Genomic DNA, 17,201 nt, shown 5'->3' on the forward strand with positions numbered 1-17,201 from the left:
CCCCTTCACACAAGCACATAAGTATTATGATCTGTCAAAATGTTGTGTAGAAAAGAACAAGAGCAATATGTAATGAAACCATAAGGCATTGAGAGAAAATACGGATGAAAAATTTGACAGTAATATGAGTCTCTACATTTTTTAAAGTTATTAAAAAAACAAGCAAATCTCTCTCAGGGAAGCATAAACACAAAGGAGTAAATGAAAACTGCCAAGATCGCAGCAGCAAATCAGTTCAATCTAATCTATTTATAATATTCCATGACAGCATGAACTTCCCTATAAAAGATTGTATTGGGAAGAGTTGTAATATATTTCGATTTTTAATGTAGATCCCCAGACCCATTTTGTCTCCCATTGTAGACGAAATGTATGACAATGGATCCACGTGGGGGTTTCCTCCAATGTTAAGCTTGACCATAATATCCGATTTGGGACCAATGTCTCACATTTATCAAAAATTTCGGTTTTGAGCATAAGTATTTGGCTGAGAATTGAAACGTTTTAGAAAATTAACCATAAAAACACCAACCACTTTAAATTTATATTGTTTATTTATCAATCGTTCTTTTTATTTCCGTATTAACTCTTTAAACTTTATTACCATAAACATTTGAGAAATCTGTCCTCATAAATGCCATTAAATACAACACTTTTAATGTACTTTTATTTTATTATATATTGTTGTTGCTGTAGTTTTCTATATGCAATACAAATATCCTTACCACGTTGTTTCTATTGTTTTCAGTTGTTGTGTAAGTGATTGAGTATGTGGGGGGAATTGAAGGGGAAGCTTTATTACTCGTACAATATAAACAACTTCTTAAATTGTTGGCAAAATTCCGAACTTTTGAACTTGATGCAATAAAAAACCTCATACAACGACGTGAGATAATTCCAGCTGGTGAATGAATGAAAAACCAAAGAATCGTAGGAAGGAGGCAAATGCGTGTGGCAAATGCCAAACAAGAGCAATAACAACAAAACGTATACACAACAAACACTTTCTTCTTCAATAAGGAGTCCCAAAATCTATGATACTGTTGATGCTTTGTTTTATTTTCCACTTTTGGTAAAAATATTCACCAACATTTTCTATACAAAATATAAATTCTCACACACAAACGTTTTTGTGGAAAAAAGAGAGAGATGAACATTTTAAGTGGTTGTAACTGCCAACATGTTCGAAAGTGTATAAAAGAGCAAAAGTAACAAACAAAAAAAAACTAAACTTTGCCAGACATCACACACAGAGAAAAAACCAACGACCAACAAAAAATTGTTTCAAACAAAATCTTTTTGTTAAATTTTATCTAGGAGTGGGTGTGTATATTTATAAAATGTTCAAATATTTTACTTGCTATACACACATACACACTTATGTTACTTATATACACGTAGAAGACAAAGTGAAAAGTCAGAAAGCAAAAGTGCCCAGTTTAAAGTATTTAAAACTGTTTTCAACAACAATACAATAAGGAATTTTATCATTAAGAATTTGTTTGAGTCGGTCGGTGGTGGGCTGTTTTCTGTGAGTAGAATACAAGAAGAACAAAATGAAAGTCCTTAAATAGGGAAGTCAAATGTTAGACGATTTAAGTAACTAACAAATATGCCATATTGTATGCCAGGCGACAAAGTTCTTTAAACTTTTTATTTTGACAAAAAAAAACTTTTTGCACCCTACAACCAGTAAGAAGGTCTTGACTATAGTTTTACTAAAGTAAAGTCTACAGTTTTGACTGTAATCTTTTTGATTAAACTCTAATCTATCGCCGTGTCTGTATGGTGTTGACAATATTCCGTACAGACTAGTTAATATTCCAATTTAGTCTAATTTTAAGTCGAACCTCTAGTCGAATATATAGTCTAGACTAAATTCTAATCTTTATTATAATCTATAGTCTAGTCTATAGTTCATTATATAGTCTATAGTTCATTCTTTAGTCTAGTATATAGTCTAGTCTAGTCTATAGTCTAGTCTATAGTTCATTCTTTAGTCTAGTATATAGTCTAGTCTGTAGTCTAGTCTGTAGTCTAGTCTGTAGTCTAGTCTGTAGTCTAGTCTATAGTCTAGTCTATAGTCTAGTCTATAGTCTAGTCTATAGTCTAGTCTATAGTCTAGTCTATAGTCTAGTCTATAGTCTAGTCTATAGTCTAGTCTATAGTCTAGTCTATAGTCTAGTCTATAGTCTAGTCTATAGTCTAGTCTATAGTCTAGTCTATAGTCTAGTCTATAGTCTAGTCTATAGTCTAATTTAAATTCTAAGCTTTAGTCAGATCTTAAGTCTAGTCATCTTCGATTGTAAGTGTCTGCCAACGCACATTTAGCGTTCCCAAGTTTGACTTATATTTTTTTATTGTACTTTAACAACTTATTTTTTATAACAGCTGACAAATGGTGACATTGGTTAAGTTTTACTTTTTATCGTGCTTTTTTCTTCTTTTATCGCTTTATTTTTTGTTGTAACTAGCAATATAATGTTGTTAAATTTAATTCAATTAAGAAATTTTCTTTTCTTATTTAATTTATAAATCAAACTTTTGCTTCCTATAGAATTCATTATGGCCAGTTATCAGATTGTTTCTTTTTATCGACTTAAACTTGTCTCCTCATACAAAATAACGTGAAGAGAAAAATCAGTTTTAAACATGGCATGTATTTTATTAAAGCCGTAAGGTAAAGAGAGAATGGACTTGAGGAATTGTAGAGAGTTGTATTATTAATTAAACTTTTTCAATTGTTGACCAAATACTATGAGTGGAATGTAGTCAAATCGATGTTTATCAACCCCATTTTTTGTGCAGTTTGAAACAAGGTTATTGGCATTATACTTAATGGTGTGTTTTGTGTGTTGTATTATTGTTACCCAGCAAACATTATCTGATAACCGAAGAAATTTAACATTCTGAACATACAGTTGTTTGATCTTTACTTATACTAGCCTTACAGAAATGTATCTTGCTAACAACACCCAATAGGAAATGAAAATGATGTTTAAATATAAGTTAAAAATGTGTCCTTTTACATTTTTATCAAAATATATTTTTCACTGGGTTACTTTCACTCAAAGTTTCTATATATGGTTGAATTGTCCTTTTTGAAACATTAAATTTTATAGTGATTTTTTTCCTGTTTAAAAATTGCTAGACTGTATTTTAATTTTTTGATCTCATTTATTTTTATTTTATTTATTTATATTATTTTTTCTCCTGCACATTCAATTATGTCTACATATGCTAGTCTATACCAACAGTTGTACAAGGTGCCAATGTATCCTTTTATTTGTTTAGCGCCTTTTTTACAAAAATTAAACTACTACATTGAATCGTTTATATCCAACCTTATAAGGCGTATAAATATAACAATTATTAAATGGTCCCAGCAAACTATCAACAGATATAATAATGTTTTAATCGACCATGTCCAATCTTATATAGCCACCTTCAGATCATTGCCGCAAAGGATTGTTTCCTTATAAATAAACTTTGATATTTATGGATCTATGGTTTTGTTATTATTAATACCAACCTAATCAATTGAAAATATCTATACAAAATTGTAACTGTCTAGCTCCTCCCATGTGGTCACTATCGTGCGCATAAGATCTTTCCCACGGGAACCCGTAGACCGCAGCGCAAAATGTTGAACTTTCTCTCGACTTGCTATTTGGAAAGGTCACTTTGGGACGCACGTGATAGTTGTGGTTTAACAACACTAAACGTAATTATAAGTCCATAGGCCCTACTGAGGGTACGGTTGCATGAGGGCTAGGCGAAATAATGGACTAATTTCAGCCATTTTCAATAGCGTACATGGACACACAGACAGATGGACAGCAGACGGACGGACATAGCTCTGAAAGTGATTCTGGGCCTATTAGTATGCTTTAAGGTGGTTGGAGGACCAATGTTTTAGGATGTTACAAACATATAATAGCGTTCGTCCTTAAAAACTGCGATCTGTAACTTGCGGACATGGACACACAAACAGGTGGACAGCAGACGGACGAACATAGCTCTGAAAGTGATTCAGGGCTGATTGGTATGCTTTAAGATGGTTGCAGAACCAATATTTTAGGATGTTACAAACATATAATATCCTCCCTACTATAGCGGTGTAGGGTATAATCAATTATGCAAAATGCCAATGAACGGATCTATTGTTTGGCCATTGAGGCAAATTTCATAACTATATAGCCAAACACAACTTATTTTAGTTCGCGTTTAGAATCGGTTCTTACTGCTTAGTCCTTTAATAATCTATATTTGTACAAACTGCCATATTTTCTATCAAGTAATCAATCAGTACCTACTCCAAGGTGTCTTCACACTTTGATCCAGATCTACTTTAATGCAGACTGTATTGGACGTTAGTATTTGAATGGAAATTGTGATTATAATAAGTGAACCAAAATTTAAACAATTAATTCGGGTCTGCTATTCCCAACTACTGGGTTTTGCTTGTAATTGTGACAATGTTTTCGACTTTGTGATTCTCATATGAGAGTGTTTGAGTTTGTGTATGAAAGTGTTAAAGAAATTTACATAAATCGATTTTTATAATTATTTGCATATGTAAAAGAATATTTATTAAATATATGCATTTGTTTAAATTTTTATGCAATATATATTTTTTCTATAGAAATTTATTTAAAGGCATGCTGATGACAAACTTAATTGAAATAATATTAATATGTATATGTAATTTATTTATTAAAGTTTGTCAAAAATTATAAAATTTTTAAATTTGTTATTATTATTTAATGAATATGATAATAAATATTAAAAAGAGAATTGGCAGGATTATCAAAAAATCTAAACGTTAGTATAAATGGAAAATTAATTAAGAAAATAATACATAATTTTAACAAAATAAAACATAAAGTGACCAAAATAATATTTGACAATTTGCGTAGAAGTTGAAATAAACCAACCGCCAAACGAACACTATTAAGAAAGGTTAATGCTATGTTCACACAAAAAATTTCTTTTATTTAAATTTAGCTGAATATTTGCCTAAACTTCTCTTCTTTTTTTTTTTTGAAAGCATTAATTTTAAACTCTTTTTCACTCATTCTTTTAAACTTACATTTTAACTTACCCGCACGCACCAAATGTTGGATCATACGTATAATAACTCGATGGCTGCAACGGCGTCGTAGTCCAGGCGGCCGCACTGCTTGCAGTATCTTTTAAGGCATAGGGGGTTGTCTGTTAAAGGAAAAATACAAAATGAATGCAACATAAACGGAAATTGATATCAGATTTTGCGACTTATAATTAAAGACATTAACATAAATTATAATGAGAAATAAAGCTGGTTTTAAGTTAATTTGCATAAAATTAATGATTTCTTGAAAACATTTTTTGACAAATCATCATGTGGCAGCAACACGAAGATATGTTTTTAGTTTAGTTTATTATATTACACAAAATTAACCCACAATAAGCATTTATGTGAACATGCAGTTTACAAACAACCGTAATTTGTTTTTAAAAGATTGTTTTTTTGCAGTCTTCGTGATATTTTCTGATAAAAAATTTTAAATACTAGTTTTGTATAGTTTTGAAATGAACCCCTTTAAAGTAATTTGTAGAGTTACAGTGGCAGCAATAGTATCAGAGGTAAAACTTTTATAGTAAAATAATAAAATATTTAATAAAACTCTTTAAAATCAACTCGAAAAATCCCACTGTTTGCAGTTCTAAGCAAAACAGAAAACAAATTTTCTTGCTTATACAAATCTAACGAAAATGGTAAAAAAATAACAAACAGATTTCCATGTTAACTCCACATCTAAGTAATCGACAGCAAATGTCAGAACAAATCACCAACCGCTAGTGCTGCCAATTTATACAACGGAGCATTTTACCTGAACCAAGCAAAACCAACTAAACCAAAAGCAATCGTTAATTTTTGCTTACAAAGTTTACTACTTTTTGAAACGAAAGACAAAAAATATATATATAAAATAAAATTTTCTAAACACGAGTCGAAACATGTATAATTATTTTAATGTACCTGTTTTTTCTTAATTTTCAATACAAACTAGAAAAAAAACTGAAAAAATAAACAAAAAATATATTTTTTATATTTTTAGATAAATTTGCATAAAATTGTAATTAACTGCTTTTTTATGAGCTGTTGCACATTTGAAAATATTTTTTTCTTTTGCATTCGTCTATGTTTTATTTTAACAATAAAATTAAATATAACAAATAAAATTTATATTTTTTATTGGTTTTTAAATATGGAAATAAAATATTTTTTTTTTAAACAAAAACATGCAAAATTTAAAATATGCATTTGCGAATGATATTTATATTCGTTATTTAATTTATTGTTTATTGAACACCCACTACATAATAGGAGGTGTATAATAATTTTATTATTCGTTTTGTAACATATTGTTATTACAGATTTTATACGTTCTTGGTGTGGGAAATGTACCGTATATACTATATATTTGCATTTCAATATGAAAATTCTATTGTTGTCTCGTAAAAGTACTTACTCGTATTGATTAAGACATGAATCATATATAACGATTTATCAACCAGTTCATAGTCTAGACTATAGTTCAGTTTATGTATAATCTATATTTTTAAACTCTAGATTCGACTTTAGTCTTCACTAGTATGTTATGTGAAAGTGCCAGCTAGTCCACATTCTATACTATAAAATATTGACTACAATTTAGCACAGACTAGAATCCGAACTATAGACTAGACTATAAATAGTTTTACTCTAGACTAAGTAGATGATATTTTAGACCATGACTTAGATTAAAGCGTAGATCATAACTAAATCAATGTATGAGCTTAACTATAGTTCACAATTATGGTCTAGACTTTATATATATATATGATCTTTGATCCAGAACAGGCGCGGATCCACGCAAGCAAAAGGGAAAACTCTCTGAAAGCATTAGATGTTGTTGAAAAATTAAAATTAAAAAAATAAAAATATTAAAGGTGTTACTTTTGCAATCACAGTGTTAGCTAGCAACGGATCACCATTACCTTTTTGTGCCTTGCAAAGAACACGCAGGTGTTAATTTTTGAACATACACAGCGGAAAATGACGACAGAGAAGCACCAAAATTTATACAATCCGTTGTTAAAAGTGAGCTTATCATGTTTGTTAACGTGTACAAAAGGGATTGGTATGAAATCTAAATAATATCTAACGGATGTATATAAAATCTAAATAACACCCAGTTATCATTTTGACAACCACCAATGTAATTGCAACAACGAATCGTTGACATTTCGACAACATAGCGTTATCACTTTAGTAACCTATTATTATTTTTTGTTGATTTGCTAACGTATATTTTATATTTTTGTTGTTGATTTGACAACTAACCGTACATACTTATACAACATCTTTTTTCCCACTGTGTAGTCGCTTAAATTCTGATATGAAAAAAAAATCGTCGAGAACACATAGAGACGCATTCGGTAGACCTAAATACGAAACCATCAAATAAGGCACTGTTCTGGTATGAGCAGAGAAACCCCCCGAACAATAATCTGTCAAAGAAGGAGATTTAATTTTGTTACTTGTATAAAAATTCGGAAATTCGCCAGCATTCTTTCAAATAAGCTAAGAAGTATACTCTGTGGTAAGTCCCGGCGGACTAGAGGTTATGTAAGCAGGCCTCGGTTACAGTAACACTAAGATGGGAGGTCGTCAAGGATATGCAGTGGAAAGTGAGTCAACACTCGGGACATAATTACAATCAAAGCACGTTTGTCCAGAGAAAACCCCACCAAACGACAGGAAGTTGGGGCATCCGGACTTAATTTTATCAAAAGTATTATTGGTCTCCACCAGAAATAAGTTTCAGAGTTTTAATGGTCTCCACCAGGTTATATCGTGAGTATTTTATGGTCTTCACCAGTTAAAAACATAACCTCACTCTGAGGTAAACCGAAAGCACGCGTTTAATGAAGACAACGCATAGTTAGTTAGTTAGTTAGTTAGTTTGAAAGGAGGATGTATACACATCAAATCCGAAGAAATACACCTAGGCCTCTATCGGGCCTGTTGTGCGCTCGTTAACTAGTGCCACGGGTGGGAATCGAACCCACCACCTCCGGTCTACCAGACTAGAACACTAACCACTAACCTACCGGGGGCCACGACAACGCATAACTTAGAACAGTTATACGAAGTAGTGCATTAAATTAGTGGCTGCAACCAAAGCATTAAGAAGGACTTTAAAATATTCACAACAGCTGTTTGTGATACTATTTAAGAAATGTATAAAGGATGGAGTATTTCCACCGAGATCCCGATTTCATTTCTGGACTCAACGTTTCAGATAAGTACAAATACTTTTAATAAAAACATAATCGATTAAATTAGCTAATTTCTGAAATATTTCGATTCTGCTAAAATGTGTAACAGAACATGAATCACAAAATTATTCGAATTCGAAAAGCAATCAAATTGCTGTATTACACTTGTACTTTTAAAATGAATTACTTCGTTAGTTGCTACAAAGAAAGATTTTTCTATAACACTGACTGCAACAAATTTATAATTTATTTTTTTTTTATCAATTAAATTAAATATAACCGATGTAAATCAAACGTCATGCATAATTTCATGTTTTATGCAAAATTCATGATTTCACAATATTTTCCGTTTATAATATTCAGTTATTTAACTACAAACGGTAGTTGAATCATAGAAACGCCTCTCAGTTTATGGCCCCGATACAAATTACTTGCAACGTTTTAACACACAACTGACTGCTTCCTTTAAAATAGTAAAACAAAACTACTGGTGTCATTAACTGAACGCAAGAAATTTTCTACAAAAAAAAACCTACTTATGCTTAAACAAAAAAATAAAATAAAGGAACAAATGTAAAACAAATATTACAATAATTACCTTAAAAATAAATAAATAAATATGAATTCAGCTGTATAAATGTTGAAGTGGTGGCCACATAATATTTATGAGGCACTTAGTAAAAGGTTACACAGTTTCATGTCTACAAATCTAACATTTTAATTCAATTGCTCTTGCCATTCACTCATTTGTTTGCCATTTAATAAGCGCATAAAACTTAGTGCTTTAGCTATTTTTTTCTATATATTTGTTGTTTATTTTTTCTTCTTGAATAGAAATAAAATAATTTAACTATAATTAAGTTATTCATTCGTTGGCACCGCCAAAAGTTCGTCTACAAAATAGCACATGCTACACACGAAAAACTACTTACACTTGAAGCAGTAAAAATGAAAATACTGCTACGAGTAGCAGTTAAATGCTCATTAAAAAATACTTGATCGCAATTATAGTTGAATTAAAAAAAGGCGCTTAATCTGGCATTGTTTGGGGGGTGAGTGAAAAAGTAATTTCTTTCTTTTATAAAAATTCAGAATTAGGACAAGAAAGTGAATAGAAAGTTCTTTATAGTTTGTGTTGTATTATAATATTATTAATTTTTCAACGATTTATAGAAAAAACCGATTTTCTGTGATTTATTTATTTGTTCATTACAATACAATTACAAATTATATTCTAACTTAATATACCAAACAGGGTTAACGTTGCGGTGTAGCAAACCCTGGTGAGAATTGAACCTACAAGCCCTAGGGGATAGCACACTACCATCTAACATACCGGCCTGTTATTTATGTTTGCTAGGATCAGTTATTAACCAATGAAATTTGGGGCAGATACATTGAATTTTGGGTTTCAGCCAGTAAAGGATGTTGGAGTCATAGGCGCCCTCTATGATATCAAGGTTCCTTGACCTCTAGTCTGCCGGTGCTATTAACTGCAGATGTCAAATGTATTCTAGGCCTTTCCTTGAAATGATTTGACATAGAGTCAAACCAGAGTATCATATAATCAGACACTACGACTGGCCTGTTGCCCGCAGGACTTGTCCTGGCTTGTCGGATCTCTCCCATATTCTCGGAAAAAGAAAGTAAGTTTAAGGAAGATCTCTGGTTTTGCTTTCTCAACAGGATGCATATTGTTTCCCGCTACGCGACTTGTTTGAGACATGTCTCTCAACTTGTCGGGACAAATTGACTTTGGAATCTCCTACATCCTTTGTCACACTATCTCGACTTAAATAGAGATCCAGATTTATTGGCTGGGTATTTCGTACTACAAAATACGTTTCTTGGTGCTGTTGCCGAAGCAACAGGGCCTAGGGCTAGTTAGTTAGTTAGTTAGTTAGTTAGTTAGTTAGTTAGTTAGTTAGTTAGTTAGTTAGTTAGTTAGTTAGTTAGTTAGTTAGTTAGTTAGTTAGTTAGTTAGTTAGTTAGTTAGTTAGTTAGTTAGTTAGTTAGTTAGTTAGTTAGTTAGTTAGTTAGTTAGTTAGTTAGATAGTTAGATAGTTATAATTAGTAGCAAATAGTTTGGAAAAAATTAATCCACACTATCGATCGAACCCAAGCCAAACGGACTAACATAGAGAACTACGAACATATTATATTAGAATCCGGTTAGGTTAATTCCGACCAATATTTCAATAGTATGGCGATACTATTGCCAAGATCCTATCTCTTCCCGAAAATTTTCTAGCATGAAAAAACTTTTAATCCGGAAATATTAATATAGAGTCAAAGCTTCCGCATAAAGTTTTCATTTAAAACATTTTACAGAAATTACTAATGTCTCTCACCCATTAACACACACATACACCACAATTGAAAATTGTAATCGTTTGAAAAAAGGTGTAAGGAATTTTCATGTTTAACTAGAATTCTTTTGCGAAAGTCCATAGAAAACTAAATGGAAATGAAATATAAAGAAATTAACAAATTCCAAAGGCAAATAAATAACATGAAGCGAAAAAAATTCCTTAATAATTTCTTTATTTGCGTTGAATATGTTACTTCATTTACCTTTGGCAATTATATTCAAACAAAATGCATAAAGACATTCATTCATTCATTAATTGCAATTGCTGCAAAGGGGGCAATAACTACCCACAAACAGTGGCAGACAGACATTCCTGTATTAAGAATTATATAAATTATGAAATAAAAAACAAATAGAAAAATGAACAAATAAAAAACGTACACACAAAAAGGTTTTAAGCTTTTTTAATTGTTTTAAACATAATAATAATTTGTTATTTAAGCAGGTATTTTTTATTTCCACTTTTGCCTTTGAGTGGCAAATAGTGAAAAAAATATATATATATATATACATATATAATAGTTTTCTGTACGATTGTGTGAAACATGTTGTTAACGAGGCACTAGATTTTTATTTTGCTATTCCCACTCTCAAGTGCATTTGATTAATTGTTGTGGCAAAATGAAAACATAATTAAGTTTTTATGCACTTTAATACGTACATACATACACACTTACTTAAGCAGTTACTTAAATTATAAAAAATTACTACGTTCGAGTATTTTGCTTTTAATTCTGTTCCGTTCATAAATAAATACAATTACGATTTGTAATTGTTGAAAAGTTTATTCATTCATTTAACAAATGAATTGAATTGTCTCTGACAAAAATCACAATAAAACATAATTGTGGGGCGGAATAATATTTATTAATTTATGACTAGAAGTTCATAGTTAATTTGTTGTTTTTTAATCATCTTTAATAGAATCATTGCGGAAACTGAGTATTTGTAAACAATCTAAATCTGTATAATTGAAGGTTGTCGAAGGTATAACGTGAAGCAGTGATGATTATTAATGTTTCGATTTTTAAATAGTAATTCTGCGAGAAAAGTACATATTAAGTATTCCACTTCAGATATTTGACTGATGAATGAAATTTTTGCAAATAATTCTGTCTCTGGAAATAAGTTTCACAAGTTTGGATCCTAGGTGTTTTCAAATTCATTGCAAGTTGTAGGAATGTGTGGAAAAAATATACACGCCTGATATCAAATTAACACCAAAGTGTTTATAAATAGCAATTTTTGAAAGAACCTTAATCTATCCTCCAAATACATTAAGAATTAAAGTTACTAACCTACCACATTTATCCAATCTTCTTGGATATTCTGAATTCAGAATATAGCTTGATCTATGCGATATACTAGGACAATATCCGATTTCATATATAATGACTTCTTTTATACCATTTTAACCTCGTTGTTTACTCCAAAAGTTTCTGAAGAATATTTCTCTTAAAAATAAAGAAATTTCTTTTCCATCATCACCTGTCGTCTAACAACCAACATACACGTACCATATGCGTTAAGTTTCTTTATTTCTACGTCCATATATTACACAAATATTATGTACATTGTTAAATAAATCATATACTTTTATCTTCTACATGTACCTATTACAATAAAATACAGTGGATCCGAAGGAATTAAATAGTACAAATAAAATAGAAATAACTTTAGCAAGTAGTGTGAAACTGTGCTAAGCTATATTAAGAACAAATACGAGTTGTAGACGATTAACTAAATAAACCAACATTTCAAGAAGTATTAACTTCTAGTGTAGCGTGCAGATTGTTAATAAAACGTGAGAATAAAATATGTTCACAGATAACAAATTATATTTTTTTATTAATATTATTTATGACAGCTTGTTTCAGTTTCAACATCTCAACAAGATTTTTCTATTCAGTAAATTGAGAATTGAGTATATTTCAATCTATAGACTAGACTATAGACAACACTATACACTAGACCATAGACTAGACTATAGACTACACTAAAGACTAGACCATAGACTAGACTATATAATAGAGTATTTACTAGACTATGGACCAGACTACTTATATACAAGACTATAGATTAGACTAAAGACTAGACTATAGACTAGACTATAGACTAGACTACAGACTAGACTATAGACTAGACTATAGACTAGACTATAGACTAGACTATAGACTAGACTATAGACTAGACTATAGACTAGACTATAGACTAGACTATAGACTAGACTATAGACTAGACTATAGACTAGACTATAGAATAGACTATAGACTAGACTATACACTAGACTATAGACTAGACCATAGACTAGACTATAGACTAGACTATAGACTAGACTATATACTATACTATAGACTAGACTATATTCTAGACTATAGACTAGACTATAGAGTAGACTATAGACTAGAATATAGAGTAGACTATAGACTAGACTATGGACTAGACTATAGGCTAGACTATAACTAGACTATAGACGATACTATAGACTAGACTATAGACTAGACTATATACTAGACTATAGACCAGACTATAGTCTAGACTATAGACTAGACTATAGTCTAGGCTATAGACTAGACTATAGAGTAGACTATAGACTAGACTATAGACTAGACTATATACTAGACTATAGACTAGACTATAGACTAGAATATAGAGTAGACTATCGACTAGACTATAGACTATATACTAGAATATAGACTATACTATAGACTAGAATATATACTAAACTATGGACTAGACTATAGACATACACTAGACCTAAGACAATACTAATAACAAGACTACATACTAGACTTTACGCTAAGTTGGATGCATGTGAATGGCACTTCAAATGTGATATCTCCTTTTTGTTGACTCTGTACAAAATCAAAAGTACTATTTACAACAATTAGGTACAAACATTATTTCTCAATTGTTTGTTCACAATTTAATCAAATTGCGTTAATTTCACATTGCAAATACAACTAGAACATGAAAACATGAAGCGCCAGTTATTAGGTTTTTTATTAATTATTTTCTTATAAAACCGTGTATCTTACATGGTCCCCTTCTAGCCAAACATACGCATTATGCTTACAGCAATTATCTTTATTTTATTATTCAGAACATACATAAAGCAATAACTAGCATAAGAACCTAGATGTGGAACACGTCTAAATGTATTTATTGTTGTATATACATACATATATACACATGTAAAAAGCTCTTTTTCTTGTCAGCAGCTTTAGAGGAAACTAATGTATCAGTTTTAACACATATCAGCTCATTCTGATAAAAAGCACAAACAATTGCTTACTAAATGCGTCCTAAGTAATTCAGCTGGTAGTCAAATATCACTTTAATTAAACTAAGTAATTCATAATTAAAAAACTTTGCATTTTTTAACCATTATATATCTAGTACTGAAGTCAATAGTCGCTATCGATTCCAGGAACTGTTGGATTATTAAGTAGTTTACGATGATGTTGTTATTACCAACATGCGTACCTATCATTATGTAGTTTTAAGCTTCTGAACAGTTAGGGTTATAATAAGTATTCATTCATACAGAGAGAATTTAACATCAGACTGGCTGATTTACAAACAGTTCATATGCATGTTTTTTCTAATAAGCCCCTAGAATGGTTATATTTAATATTTAAGTAATATATATATATATTTCATTGTTTGACGAAGGTGCAAAATGTGTAACATGGACGATTGTTTTTAAAGCTTATGCTAATAAGCTTTAAAAACAATCGTTTGATTTGATAATTATGTGCGTAATTTTTTACACATCAACTGCTGGGAAGAACCAAAAAAATACGGAAACATATACATATACATATTTGGACTTATTTGAATAATCTGATGTATCTGGATCCATTATTGTATTATGTACAAATCCTGACAATTGTTTTTCAGTTTCGGAATAACCAGAGTCATATCAAACAAATGTTTTTTTTCAGGAATAACTATCGGACACGGTCGAGCTGATACAATAACAACAGTCCAAAAGTAAAACAGTTTGTGAAATCCTAATCTTTATATTAAGCAAAATTAGTCACTTCTTGTTATTGAGTATTTAGTCCTCTTAATTGTGTCTCACTTAAGACAATAAAGGAAGCTAATCTTCCTTGCCATCATTTATTGTTTTACTTACAATCAGAAAATGAAAGCAAGTCTATTATTAAAGTTGGATCACTATGATACTACGCCTAACACATAAAGAAAAGCAATATTTCGAAATCTGGAGTACAAGAGAAAGGAGAGAAAATATTCTCTTTACTTTTGAAACTCTTTATGAAACTCATCGGTGCTGGATCATTCATACACTGAAAAAAAATACATGCCTAACATTTTCGAAAACTGTACATTGTACGAATCGTTCGTTGTTTCGCATCACGAAATTCTTTCGTAAAATATACGAAATTGTACGAAATATTTTAGTATAATGCAAAATATTCTTGAAAAAAAATTATTTACATAAATTGAAAAAAGGGAATTTTGAATAAATATGGTAAAATTTACGAAATATTAATTTCTTTTTGTTCATTTTAAAATAAATTTTCTAATTTTAGTTCAAAATTATTCTCCACACGATTTTTCAATTTTTTTTAGTATGTATGTTAAAAAAAGGGAATTATTTAAAAAATAAAGCATTTGGTTTGTTTTTTTTAACTTTATTTCGGAATATTTTTACGTTTTTTTTTGACAAAAAAAGAGATTTTTTAAGAGGGCTCAAAGGGAAGTAGGGCAAAATATGGCCCTATTCTTAAAAATGTTGGTAGGGGAAGCTAAGTCTTCTCCAATATTATCATTACAAAAATCGGTAGTGTCATTCTAAGTTCTATAAAACTAAGTTTTGTCGACATTTGTTAACATAATAGATTTGGGGGGTACGGTTGTATGGAGGCTAGTCGAAATAATGGACCGATTTTAATATATATTTTTGGATGTTACAAACATCAGCACAAACCCATTATACCCTCCCCACTAAAGTGGTGTAGGGTATAAATATTACGAAAGGTTTTCGTACTTTCGTAAAAACAGAAAAGGGTTGTATTAAATAATATTTCGTATTATACACGAAATTTTTGTAAATATTACGAAAATAGAAGTTACGAAATTTTTTTTTTCATAAAGTTGAGCATGGATTATTTTCAGTGTATAAATCTTAACCGAACGTGGCCAGAAAGTGAGTTCTCTAAAAGAGGGTAAATTTGATTTACAAAATATTTTGTGACGAACTGATATAACATTGTTTACGGATCAACGAGACAGGTGAAGTGATGTCGGAATGTTACAGTATCGCCAATTCAAGTCATCCTCTGCTTTAAAGATTACTATGATACTTGTTATTCAGAGATTGAAGTAAAAACCTTTAAAGTTATTCGATTCTTCTCTCGTCAAGATGTCTTCTAATCGACTTTGATAACTTTATAATGTAGAGATAGACTCTTCAGCTTAGAAAAGAGTATAGATATGAGTGTTTAAGTAGCGATTCAGAAGCCAACCAAATGTCAGGACATTATTATCCTTTTTCATAGGTTTTTTCATTGCGGTATACAATCCGAACTTTATGAACATATCAATAATCCACGTAATAACAAGGGAAAGTTAAGTATGCAGCTATCCCTGCTTCTGGTGTGGCTGTTTAGAACAATGTTGATTGCGTTACCAAAAACCCTTTTCAGGCATTTGATTTCTCTCCCGCCATGATAAGCTTGATAGCTTCGTCTCGTCTTCAAACGATTACGAAGGTTTAACAATGTTGGTCGGATCTGGACTAAGTCATTGATGTTATTCTACATAGGTTAAAGAGAGAGAGAGAGATCGAACCTTAAACATACTGAAACTACTACCCGCATACTCTCCATATAATTCATGAGAGTTAATTGTTTTCTAAGATTTGATTTCGTATTATGAAGGAAATTCTCGTACATATTTGAAAAAAAGTAGTTAGGGTTTTGTTTTTCTCGTTAAGTTGAACATGTATTATTTTAGTATATATATCAAGGACAAATCTCTCTTACTACTTCCGCAGTCCAAAGAAGTTCCAAAGATGTCAATAACAACAAGAGCTGCAACTTGGGACTTAGTTGATTTCTGGCATTGACAGATCAGCAATGTCGGCAAAAATTACTTCACTGCAATATACAGCATAGTTGCTGCAGCAATTTGATACCCATTGAACATATAACATGGATCATTCCGATAGATATAAACGGCTGTTGAAAGGGAGTTTAAACACGCCACATGTTATAGTAATTGGATACAGATGAATATATTCGTTAAAGATTTGAAGGAAGAAAAAGAAACAATATCTAAGAAAAATAAACTAATGAGTAACCCTTTAACATTAATGAAAATGTTAAATGCGACCCAGTCGAATGTGAAAGAGGAAAAAACTTCAGTTAGTTTTAAATTAAAACACTTTGATTGTAAAGCTTTTAGTGGAAAATTCTTCAATTAAGTTTTCATCAAACCAGAATTGAGTTTTTCATCATTTGGTGCATTTTCACGTTGTTGCATTTACAGC

The 17,201-nt window shown here is 30.7% G+C and overlaps 1 protein-coding gene across 1 annotated transcript in view; it reads right to left on the minus strand.

Annotated features, from left to right (window-relative positions):
* Positions 1-17,201, minus strand: part of LOC111685069 (homeobox protein caupolican-like) — a 118,838-nt gene that overhangs the window by 54,122 nt on the left and 47,515 nt on the right. Inside the window, exon 3 of the mRNA XM_046952902.1 lies at positions 5,105-5,214. Coding sequence (XP_046808858.1) covers positions 5,105-5,214 — 110 coding nt within the window. The remainder of the gene's footprint in view (positions 1-5,104; positions 5,215-17,201) is intronic.

Source organism: Lucilia cuprina, chromosome 5 (genome assembly GCF_022045245.1).
Source record: "Lucilia cuprina isolate Lc7/37 chromosome 5, ASM2204524v1, whole genome shotgun sequence".
NCBI classification, from domain to species: Eukaryota; Metazoa; Arthropoda; class Insecta; order Diptera; family Calliphoridae; genus Lucilia; species Lucilia cuprina.